General features: G+C 38.9%; 1 protein-coding gene across 8 annotated transcripts in view; it reads right to left on the minus strand.

Annotated features, from left to right (window-relative positions):
• The window catches only part of LOC117424382 (C-Jun-amino-terminal kinase-interacting protein 4-like), a 102,321-nt gene extending 89,439 nt beyond the window's left edge, over positions 1-12,882 (minus strand). For all 8 annotated transcript variants that reach the window (XM_034040672.3, XM_034040667.3, XM_058992469.1 and 5 more), the window contains exon 1: positions 12,398-12,882. In XM_034040672.3, the coding sequence (XP_033896563.1) occupies positions 12,398-12,697 (300 nt within the window). In that variant the 5' untranslated portion in view covers positions 12,698-12,882. The remainder of the gene's footprint in view (positions 1-12,397) is intronic.
• Positions 12,883-13,160: the final 278 nt, after the last annotated feature.

Consider the following 13,160-nt stretch of genomic DNA (forward strand, 5'->3'; position numbering starts at 1 on the left):
TAATCTGTATTAGAGCATCTTACCTGTTGACGCTCAGCCAAGAATTTGGACAAGTAAAACGCATGCTCAAAAATCATGCTTTCGCAAAACTTGCAGCAATTGCAATTATGATACCTCTATCTTGTGTACCAGCAGAACAGGGTTTTAGCTGTCACACAGAACAGAGTGCAGACCAGCAAACGCTCTCATTTACGTGAGGATGATCTAAAACATGACAATTTCAATGGAAGCTCCTGAGAATTAAGACTTTGATTTGGAAAGAGCATGAGTCGATTTTTTGACTTGGGTGCTAAAAGGAAAATTTAAAGAACTTTTTAACAGCAAAACTGTAAATAGTTATGGTATTGACAGCTATCCGCAGAGACATTGGTACATGTTCTACAACACTGATTTTTACACTGGGATTGGGGGATTTTCAAAAGAAAACGTTTCATAGTAAGCTTGTCTTTATGTCTATTTCTAATACCATTATTTATCCTGTGTACTGTTTGCATGTTAACTTTGTTAATCTGAAATAGTTAAACTGGAAAATAATGTAACTGTGTTGATGCAATATGTAAAAACGCAGATGTTATGGCTGAAAACGCAGATTTTGAGATGGTATGCTTTTTACAAATGCACATTTTTAAAGGCTAGCGCGACCTCTGCATCTCTAAATGGTCACGCAAATTAGTTGTGTTACTGGAGTATCCCAAACATTACTTTCTTTATTTACTTTCTTGCTGTCTTACTTTAGAAAACAATTGTCAAACATCGAAAGGCATTGTAGCTCGGTCGATACAGTATTTGTAATTCTAGCACACGCTCTTAACTCCTGCACAGATCCAATCCCTTCAGTAAACACTCATAGGGATTAGGGCAGGGGGGAGAAGGTGAGCTCATTCGCATGCAGATTCAGTGAGTCAGGCCTGAGGGGAGCAGAGAAGCTCTGCGCTTAATGCAAAAAATAATGGCAGATTCCAAATTTAATAAAAAATAAAAAATGTTCTTTGCTTAAACCTTTTACACAAAAACAATGCACAGGCTTGACTATCGATAGTTGTCAAATGGTACGATGCATCGATAAATCGATGCATTGCCTCAGCCTTTCTCTAAACTACAAAATAAATTAAGTATGGTTTAATTTGCTACTTTAAGACCAAACTTGACAAGTTTTTTTTAGATCAATCAGCTTCTAGGAACCGGAGCATAGATGGGCTGAATGGCCTTCTCTCGTTTGTAAATCGTATGTTCCATGGTAATCTTCAATTTAGTTCTGATCACATTATTCAATGGAATCAAACCACTACCTACCCATTTGAGTAGAATGAAATAGACCCTCTCAGCTACAAGTCTAGTTGATCTATACAATTTGATTGCTATTGGAAATGTCATCCATCAGGTGCTATTGCAGACCTGTTGCCATTTCATGCTTAATTTCTCTTATTTGTGCTACTACTGCCATGCACCTATGTAGGTATCACCTTAGCTGCTGGCCTACTGCTCAACCCTATTTTGAAGATTCAAAGCTCTCTAGTTTAACATATAAACTGTTTGCCTGCATCTGTTGTACAGTACAGCCTACTTTAGTAAGGGGAGCAGATGTACGTTACAGTACAGTAAAGAATTGCAATGCATTGATCAGTAATGCTGTTTACCAAAGACAGTATAGAAATCATTTAGCGCCTTCGCTGAAGAAATCGCTCCTGCTCCCACAGTTACAAACCTGTTAAATGGCATTCTTCTGTTCAAAACAGAATTAACAGTTAGTGTAAAAAGTTAGTGTAAAACCTCTATTTCTTTTAGTTGAAAGCTGAGATTCTGGAGACTAACACACAGAAAAATCGACTGGGACATGCACAGAGGTTACTGTCTGGAATCTTGCGTTCCTTCAGTTTTCTGCCACTCATGGAGACCTTTTAAAACTCAACATAGCGTTTCTCTGGAAGTTATAGGATCCTTCCTCAACATCCGTAGTATAACAAATAATAGAATACAAGATTCCAGGCAGTAAAGCAGTCCCAGTCTTTTTCATTCAAGGTTTGTGTGGCCCAACATTGCTAGAAGTGAATGCTTCCATTAATAGAACAACATTAACATGGAGAGTCAACTTGCCATTGTTCACCCATGAGGTTAATGGTACTCTATAAAAGGGGCACTCCCACTAAAAAGGAACAAAATAAAAACTGCAGGAAGTTCTTTTTTTCCTGAAAACTCCCGTCTCCTCTTACTTCCTTTATTCTGATGAGCAGACTAAGTTTCATTTAAAGCAGGCACTCAATTCCCAACAGGTCCTGGAAATGCCATAGCTCCTGTAAGCTGATAACCAAGTGCTCCATTTGACAAAAGGCTATAATATGCAGAGCACTCTACTGCAGTAGGACATGCACGCAGTCTGGCGAAACAAAGAAATAAAGCATATTTCTAATTGATGTTATTGCAGAAAGGTATAATGGTTGTCTTTCAGCTCCTGCTTATTAATTCTGCAATGTTTTCACTTTTAAAACAAAGAAGTTCCTATGTAGTAGTTGTACTGTATATGTACTATAACCATGCACCCTAGTCAATAGCAATGCAGTGGACACAACATGGCTAGAGAAAGATTAAAGAGCAAGTCAAATGTCATTTGTTTGATCCTCTTTCCTTTGTCTTCGTATAATGTTTGCAATTGTTGTCAGTGGGTTTTGTGGCTCCAGTATTGAGTAATGAGTCTTATTGTCTTTTTCCAGGTTTTAGCACTGAACAGACTTCATCATTCCATTCAAACCATGTGACAATGTGACCTTTCAACTCATTGGCAACTACGGGAGGCCAGCCAGGTACAGTATTACCCCTCAAAATACAATTGCTACATTCCATTGCTGCATTAGAAAATAACTGCTGGAATTATATCTTCAACAGGAAACTGGTCAATTCTACTCAATTGCCTCCAGGGGCCAGTTGTACTAAAGGGATCCGATCCCGGATCCGGTCTCAGATGTTGACCTTGATCCTAGTTGTGTTGTACTAAACGGATCAGTGCTCAATCTGAACTCAAACCTGATCTTGCTTTTGAGCAGGATCAGAACTTGATCCCACTTTTGAAAAATTGAGGAACTAAACAGATTGAAACAGAGATGATTTAATGTTTTAGAAAACATTAAGCAACAATGCATTTATAAGTAGCTGTAACAGTACTGTATTAATATAATATCAATTAGAAAAAAAAAAACAACTTTGTACGATATTAGTTTGTGTTTAGCTATATCTGACATTTCTGTTTTTGCCGTATAGCTACAGAAAAAAAAATAGACCTGACTGCGTAATGAGGTTTCATAAATATTATTTTTACGTTTTCTGTGTTGAGAAAATCATACTGGCGTTCTCATGTTATCGATTACAATTAAATCAGTAATTCGATTTAACGTTGTAGTTTTTTTTTTTAAATGCATATCATTTTTTCCCCCCCAATTCCTTTTTTCTCAATAACTTAAGCTTACCTTTTGACAGTCTCAATCTCCCCCTGTCCGCGACATTTTCCAGTTGCAGCCGTCTGTCTGCACTTGATTACATTTGCTTAAAATGTGTTGATAATTTGCCCTGAACCGACACTGCAGCTAGATGTTTGTGTGTATGGAGGCTATGCCGCTGTAAAATCTCTGTATGTCCGTCAGAAAATACACACGGCCATGATTACGGTAACATTTATTAAAACATTTTAGAAGTTAAAAAACAAAACAAAACCAGATACCGGTATTAATATACTCTGTTTTAATAGAATCGCTGGAGTTTTAAATTATACATGTACAGTAGTTGCTTCTGATTCATGTCGTTTAAATTAAACGCACTTCATTTTCTGACATTCGGATTCTTCAATCTCTGCGCCACGCATATTCGCTTCTCATTGGTCAGTTTCCCTAGTTACGGCTGCGCAGGTCCAGGATCGGATAAAGATTTCGGATCAGTGGAGCTTGATCCTGATCCGCTTAGTACAACGCTTTTTCATGATCCGATCCTGTTTTTTGATCTTGTTAGTACAACCGGCCCCGGGGATGTGTTAACTTTCCTTAGAGCCAAGGCACCTAGATGTATCCAGTCCTGCCTGGCTGAACAAAACTCAAGACACCACAACAGGACAGCTGCCTATTTGAAATATTGATTTTCATTTCAGGCTTTACAGTATGTAAACATTTGGTATTTGGTATCTGTGTAAAAACAGGTATAATGTGGGTATGCTCTGGAGGATTTCTGAGGAAACTAAATCTTTCTATGAAACTAAACAAAGAGAAAACATTGATAGGAATTCAGTTACCCTATAATACAGCATAGATCACAGAAAATGGAATGCACAACACAATTGATTTCTAGAGAATTATGAACACATCTTGGTTTAAAAACACATCTATAAAATATACTGTAAAACTTCAATTAAATGCCTCTGGCGTTTATTTACAATATTTGCCAGCAGACCTGGCGCGTATTGGTGACCGGCGATTATAGATCACTAGCTTCACATGCTTCACGCGGTCTTGAGAAGCTGCTAACACACAACCTTGTAGCAACATCGTAACTCAATTTAAACATTCCAGTAACTTGGTTAAAAAGTTGTGTGTCAGTGGGAACTAAGTAACAGTTCTGTTTTATAACAAAATGACATTGTATTGTATACCCTCAAGTATAAAGCGAAAGTATTATTACAGTCTTTTTACATGCACTGGTTAACAAGGATACGGTATGCAAAACGTTGGAAAATGAACAAGCACAAGTACATATTTGTATTTAAAAACGGAATTAGATCTACCATTGTTAATAATAAATCTACTAAGACAGCCCTGTAGATATCAGAACACACGTGTGTAGGCTATGCTTACAGCACAATAATAATAATAATAATAATAATAATAATAATAATAATAATAATAATAATAATTATTATTACAAACTTGTAAAATGCTTTTTTTTTTTTAAATGAACAATAAAAGCAATAAGTATCATTATCAAAATTAATTTATTGGAACGTAACCAGGGAAATCTCAAATTAGCATTATAAATGATCAAATATCCAATAATACTCTATTAATGTTCCCCCCGAAACCACCATCACATAATTGTTATATACAGAAATCAGATTATAAAATGAGTTACCACAATCTGTGAAAATGAAATGTCAAACTGTATAACTGCAAGGTTTTGTAAAATGTGGGGGGTTTATAGACACTGCAGAAGAGGGGAAAAATGGACACGATCGACGAGGAAGAAGCTTCATTGCCGATGTTCTTTTTTTTTTTTTTTATAAATTTAGTCGTTGCCAATTAGTTTTTATTATTTTCTCCCCAATTTGAAATATCCAATTATTTTATTATGCTCAGCTCACCGCTACCACCCCTGCGCTGACTCGGGAGGGGCGAAGATGAACACACGCTGTCCTCCGAAGCGTGTGCCGTCAGCCGCCCGCTACTTTGCACACTGCGAACTCACCGTGCAGCCGCCTCAGAGCTACAGCGTCGGAGGACAACGCAGCTCTGGGCAGCTTACAGGCAAGCCCGCAGGTGCCCAGCCAGACTACAGGGGTCGCTGGTGCGCGGTGAGCTGAGGACACCCTGGCCGACCTAACTCTCCCTCCCCCCGTGCGACGCTCGGCCAATTGAGCGCCGCCCCCTGGAAGCTCCCGTCCACAGTCGGCTGTGGAATAGCCTGGACTCGAACTCGCGACGTCCAGGCTATAGAGCGCATCCTGCACTCTAGCGAGTGCTTTTACTGGATGCGCCACTCGGGAGCCCCCCTCATTGCCGATGTTCTTGAATAGAAAACTAAAACTAAAAAGGAGATTGTGGGTACATGAAATTAACCAAAAAAGAAAATGGTTTGGGGAGTACCACCGTTTAGTTCAAGAATTGAAACTGGACAGTGCAAGATCCTTCCAGTGCTTCAGAACTGGAAGTGGAATCAAGCTCAAGTGAAGTAGGTTTGGAGTTCTCTCCTAAGGCTCTTGCACTGGTTCATGTCAAATTTACTTTGTTTAATGCTGCTCTTGACACAATGTTAGGTTGTGATTCTGCTTGCTTTTTAGCAGCCAACCAGTCTCAAAGATCACACTAAATGATGTATTTTTTTAGACTGTACCTGCCCAGCACCACATATCAGCATGTATTTAATTTCTATGAAGCAGGGATTAAAAGCTCATTCCTTCAATGCTGCACGACATGCAAGGACATTCAGGCAGGTAGACAGACTCATATATTCACAGATCCTGACAATTGATACAGAAATAGGTTTAATCCCAATTTTACAAGTAGTACTGAATGGCATGCATGTACAGATAAAGCCAGATTCTGATCCTCTCCTTAACTAGTGTCCCAACAAAGATTAAATTTCCGATTTTAACTTTCAGTTTAAATTGATACACTGTCAATTTAGTATTTAAGTGTACATATTTTCAGAATGGACAAGACAGCATGTGTAAGTTATGCATGTACTTGTATAAAAATACTCATTTTGATTCACTCATTTGTATTCATTGATTTTACAGATATCCATTTGTACTTAATCTGTATACATCATATTCATTTCTCAATGGAAATTTTATTCCAGGTGTTTTTTTTTTTTCTTTGTTTGTATCTGTAGTAGGGCAATGAAACTTCTGCCAGAATCAATGTGTTCACTTCCTCAAACAAGCACTGCTTCATCAAGTATTTTGTCAGTGTTGGGTTGTGAGGTTTTGCTAGGTATATCTCATAATACAGCACCTTTTCACACAGTGAAAGTCTGTGCCTTAAAAGTGGTTGCTCTTTATTACATTTACATATTTAAGATATTAGGTCAAGATAAGGAAAAAGCATGATATTTTCCAGAGTGCAACTGTATTAAAATGCATCCTTGACTTTGCAGCTATTTTAAAACTATATCATCACAGACTAATGCTGCAGTTCCGCTTTTAATAGCCATTTTACAGCCTTCCAACAGACTACTGTAGATTGGATTCAATGTGCACAACTTGATCTGTTTGGTTTGCAGGAAATATGCTCCAACAAAGGCATCACTTGAGAACAGGTGCTAAACCTTGAGTAGTGTAATTCTAAAAGACATAATAGGGTTACTTTTCATTTGCTGTTTAAAATTGTATATCTAACTGGCTCAAAAAAAGTAATTCGAGACCAAGCTGACAGAACAGCTGTGTGACAGGGCAAACTACGGTCTACAGTTTATAAATCTTTTAAGAGATCCAACACAACAAGCTACAGTACACCAATATAACAGCTGCAGACCAGTCTTCTCACCGAACTTAAACATTGCTATGACACCATCTCTGATATCTGCAAAGAAACGTCATCCAATTGCAAGGCTGAAGTCAATCATTGTATACAACACTATGTACGGGAATAAGCCAACCTTGAAAACTCCACAACAAAAAAAAAAACAGATTGAACACTTATCCCATGTGTGCCACTGTATGTTTATCATTTATCAAGTACAGTGGCACCTGAACTATAGCATAGTTAACAAAAAGGATAGCCTATACACAGCTTTTAAACTGTTGTTTCTGCATTTATGTACCAATTTTCATTTGCACATAAACCCTCTCATCCTCCCTCACATCCTTTGATAACAGGAGGTGCCACTAAAGGGGAAGAGCACCAGGAAAAAAGGCAGGTGGAGCACACTTCTATTTTTGATTAAATTGTGTTTTCTTAAACCTATTATGGCTGTCCATAAAAGTTGTGATATTCTGAGCTGTACAGAACAATTATTGAATGAATTATTACTAGCTAGGGTAACTATCCGTTTTAAAACACTAGGTAAGGTAAAAGAAAGTTCTTGGTTTGCTGCTTTGAATACCTGGAAATCTGTTACACTTGTACTTCTTGGGTTATTTCAACTCAGAGAAACAGAGAATGGATTAACCTAGCGCAGTACCACATCATATCTTGTATTAAAATGAAAACACATGTTGGCTATTATTATTTTCAAAATAATTTGACAACTAATTAGTGAATGAATGTGCATGGCGATGGGAAAATGGACAAAAGAAATTAACTGAGAGCTGATAACGGTATCAGTGTCTAAAGGAAACACAAGCTTGTCTTAAAAAATTTAAACAATATTTTTTTTTTTTGGATTAAGGTTTGATGTTGTTTGAAGGATTAACTGTTATACAAACACTATTTTACTTAGCAGTCTTCAAGTGCACTGTGTGTAGAAACTGAAAAGGAACAGATGTTACTGCTTAGGCCTACATTTGATACAATCAGACCTTTTTGATAATAAATCAAACAACAAGAATGGGGGATCCCGAGTGGTGCATCCAGTAAAGGCGCTGCGCGTGGAGTGCAAGATTCGCCCTATAGCCTGTAGATCGCAGGTTCGAATCCAGGCTATGTCATTTCCTAGGGGGCAGCACACAATTAGCCGCTTAGGTCGGCAGGGAAATCCACAGGTTACTGCACACCAGTGACCCCTGTGGCTGATAGGGTGTCTGCGGGTCTGCAGTGGAGCCATTCAGATCCGTGTTGTCCTCCGGCACTATAGGTCTTGTGGCTTCGCTGTGGATCCGCAGTGCGAAAAATGATGGATTGGCAGGAACAAGTTTCGGAGGACGCATGTTTCAGTCTCTGTTTCCCGAGTCGTCGGGGGTTGCAGCGGTGAACCGGGATAAAAAAATAATAATTGGGCATACCCAAACCAGGGTAAAAACCATTGGCGACAACTACATTTATATATTAAATAAATAAATAAATAAATAAATAAATAAATAAATAAATAATAATAAGGTCCTTATTGATTTACTCAAAACTTAGTAAAGGGCATTTGATCAAATTTACTGTCGCTATATACTAGTAAATGCATGGATTTTGCTGAAATCAAATTACTGTACTATGTTATTTCTAGTCATGTTTTCCTTCATGAAGTCCCAAGCCCTTGGGGAAGAGCAGTTATTTACAGTGGGCATCCTGTTCATTACTCCAGCATTGTATGCTGAAAAACAGGCTTTACAAATGAGGCTATGAGAATCAGTTGTGAAAGTGCACCCTACTTCACAGGGAAAACAACATCTGAGTAAGCAATACAGGACGGGGTCTCTAGAAGACATTCAACTTCCTCATTAAGCTACAGACTTTAGTGATAACTTTATATTTTTCTTACGTTGTACAAGAGGCCTTTCAAGTTCAATAGAAAGGCCTACCTTGCAATGGCATGGTTTGGGTGTGTCCACCAGGAACATGTTTTTCCTGGCTTCAATTCAAAACCAGGCGGTTTTCTAACACCCATTCTAAATCCTGTACATTTGCAACTCAGTTAATTATAAGACAATGACTAAGTGTTACTGTGCAGAAGGCAGCTAATGTTAGGTTCAGCTGTCTGTTGGCAAGGCTAAGTGCCAGTGAAGTGTCAGAAAATGATCAGATCCCTTTACTGCTGTTTAGTTATATCTTCCAAAAGCGTTAATATCTCAAATAAGTGACATATTCAATATGAAAGTTTTACTGTGTGCAAGTAAATACAGCACATCCAAGGTATTGAAGTTGAAATAATACCTTTACCACTTAGTAACAATTAATGACGCAGAGCAAGGACAGCCACCCATCAACAACCACCAATGTGCAGTCTGTTATTTGTTTGTGCAGTAATGAAAACTGCGTCCACAAATAAAAACAATATCATTACAATAGTCTGAGTTCTGAGTTTGCGTTAAAGTTACAGGATGGAAAGTAACCCACACTAAATACATAAGGTTTAATGGTCACACGAAAATGTGAACTGTTGCTAAAAGCTACTGAAACACATGAGGAACTGTAAAGTCATAGGGTTCTACAGCCACATGGATCAGGAATTCTATATCAAAAGCTCATTTGTGTGAAATAAATGGTTTAAATAAGATCAATTAGAATATTTCAAAGCAATAGAAAGCACACAGATCGCTAATATTATTTGTTTTATTTGTTTATTTAGCAGACGCCTTTATCCAAGGCGACTTACAGAGACTAGGGTGTGTGAACTATGCATCAGCTGCAGAGTCACTTACAATTACGTCTCACCCGAAAGACGGAGCACAAGGAGGTTAAGTGACTTGCTCAGAGTCACACAAGGAGTCAGTGGCTGAGGTGGGATTTGAACCGGGGACCTCCTGGTTACAAGCCCTTTTCTTTAACCACTGGACCACACAGTGTCCTTCTTTTGACAGGCAGGGCATGAAAAACTGTTCAGGGCTCATGTCGGAAAAAAGTAACAGTTACACAGCTATTGTCAATGGGGATCTGGGACAAGTGTCTAGTTTCAGAACTGTATGCCACATTCAAGAAACATGTGTCATACATGTAATCAGAAATCAAATGAATGCTTTGGTACAGACCTGCATGCACATCCTGCACTGTATCTATAAATAGGAAACACTACAGTGCTAAATTAAAAAAGAAACGCAGTACACTCTGAAGACATTGAAAGAGACTTTCAATTGAAGCATTTGTCTTTTAATTAATTAATTAAGTATCCACCACTGCTTGTGTGGCTTTACCTGGAGATTTGCCTTGCCATCCTGCCCAGGAAGGTGACAGATTCTGGTTTTGCTGCCCCATACAGAACCAGGGAAAGAAAATGACTTCAGATTTGGACCTTGGTAAAACTAATTAACACTGGTCTTAATATTATTCTTGACATTTTTTCAACAAGTACGTTAGGAGCCCTCGCCACAGCTCTAAATACATAAATCAGAGCCTTCAAGAAAAAGCAAATCCCCAGAACATACATCCACTGTATGGACATGTGGAAGTCTGACATTCAGGCGATCAGAGCCTGGTAGGTTAGCCCTTGTTTATGAATGTGTGAGCCTAACTTTACAATATGCGTTTGCCACCTTACCTCCAGGTATCAAACCTGTTTGGCAGCACAGCCAAGGCGTGCACTTAGACGTTTTGTGAGCACCAGGTTTTTCTTTAGCAATGCCAATTATTATTAGTTGAGCCCCCTATGTAGCAGCAAAAGACAATAAACACCACTGCTAAAGCACAATATACAGTACTTTGATAGTTATACATCTGGTAGTTGGGGAAGTTTGGAAAATTCAATTGTCCTCTATACTGTCCCTTATAAAAAAAGCATTCCTTCCCCTAATGACAACTATTATGCACAAGAACCATAATGCCAAGTCTCTGACCTGTTATAGCTTTCTGTAGCATAGCTTAACTCACAGCACATTGATGAATCCTATTACAAAACTATACTTACACTTGCAGCTGAAACAGTATTACTAATATTCTACAGAGCTGCTTGTCCAATTATGATCAAACTTCAGAAGTATCTTCATTAGCTCAAATTACTCATCATAATCTGGGTTGTATTGAGGCACCCTACACGTTTAAATATATCTTAATATGTGGAGGCACATGCAGTAATGATGGCTCCGATTATGAATTTGCCACCGTAAAGGGGTCACAGACATGCTTGTTACTTTGTTACCAGAGTTTGAAGATTGAGCAAAAGTACAGCCTGTTTATGTAAGAATGTAATAAAGACACATGATTATATCATTTGGTAACTAACAACTTGCTTTATATTGTCTGGTTAGTAACACGTTACACTTGGTACTAATAACATTAAAATACCAACTGTGTGTTTTGTTCAAAAGAGTCTAACAACAAGTTGTGTTGACTTTAAAAGTGCAAGGGAGGCGAAATGCAGCCCCTGCTTCTTGTTTACTGTCAAACGCACTGTTCACTATACTCTACAGAACGTGTTCACAGTCTTACCAGTGCATCTTTGAAGCATTTCATTCTTAGCAATTGCAAAACAAGAAATAGTAAACAACCCGAATATTAACCACTTTTCTTTGTTTAACCCCAAAGAGAAACTCGTGCACCGCCACATCAAAGCACCCTGCAATTTGACGCGTCTTTCACTAAAGGCCTCTATTGGTGCAAGAAGCTTCGGGGTTACATATTTCTGAATCTGATATTTTTTTCTCTGGAGTCTTGCTCCTTGCATATTTAAATATGACCGCTACTTAACTACTTCTACAACCACACAATGGAAACGGGGTGAGACAAGCATCCAAAAGAACATAAGTAAATACAACAAACAACATCCACATTAAAAAAAAGAACAGTAACTGCTTCTACGATGTCACGACCCGCCATACACGACTGGCATTGGCCAAAGTCTACAGCGTCGTTGACAATATCGTCAGCACGCCATATAAAAATCGATCAATAGGAAGATCAGTCAAATCGTGACACACCGGCGGTATAACAGAAGCAGCGTATGTCTTAAGGCAGAGCTGCTCTCTATCAGTCAACTTTGTGTAGCCGTGGCCCACAGCCAGTCACTTTGCAGGTCTATATCCTACATCCTGAGAAGCTCGAACATTAATATAATATGCTGAGAGTGAGTGGCCTAGCACTAGCTGTAAACATGCCCCGCTCTTCCCAGAGCTGTTATCCCGACTCACCTCCTCTGCTTGTTTCCTCAGCGCCTTCTCCCGCTCGTACTGTGTCATGAGCTGTTCGTTGTCTTCTTTCAGCAGTTCCAGCTCCACTTCGTGCTCCTGGTTCTCCGCGAAAACGGAGTCCAAGTTCTCCAAGACGGCCACCACCAGCGGCATGAGATCCTTCACCACGTCCTCGTCGTATTTCCCGATGAGACGCTCGAACTCGCGGTAGATGGAGCTCGCCAGGCCCGACACCCGCTCCGACATCATAGCCGCCGTCCCCGGGTCGTCCTGGTACACAACGCTATCCTCTAACTCCATTGTCTCCCCCCTACGGTCCGACCTAATTTATCTAGCTTTGAAATGCAATTCAGATCTTATAAGTTTGATATAAAATCCAGACGAGTAGTAGCAGTCCCTCCCTCAAAGGGACCGAAGCTCTGTATTTTCCCTGCACTGTTCCTTCTCTCAGCTGAGTTGTTGACTAGACCATCACACGTGATGACGTCACAAGTCGGATTCTAAATCAAGCAAGGCTGGGATTGGAATAGTGGATCAGGATCAGAATGGGTGTGATGTGTCACTTTCCTAGAACATTTTTATTTTTAGTCACGGCTTCCTATTTTTATTGTATGCACTTTGACATTTAAATCGTTTTAATATGGACGTATAATCATTAATGTTCGTTTTTATTTATTTATTTGGCCAATAACACCAAAAATGGGATTAAGATCCACAAAGTAAGACTAACGGAGTTTTCTAATATGTAGTTTCCTTCCAACAG

This window comes from Acipenser ruthenus, chromosome 19 (assembly GCF_902713425.1).
Source record: "Acipenser ruthenus chromosome 19, fAciRut3.2 maternal haplotype, whole genome shotgun sequence".
NCBI lineage: Eukaryota > Metazoa > Chordata > Actinopteri > Acipenseriformes > Acipenseridae > Acipenser > Acipenser ruthenus.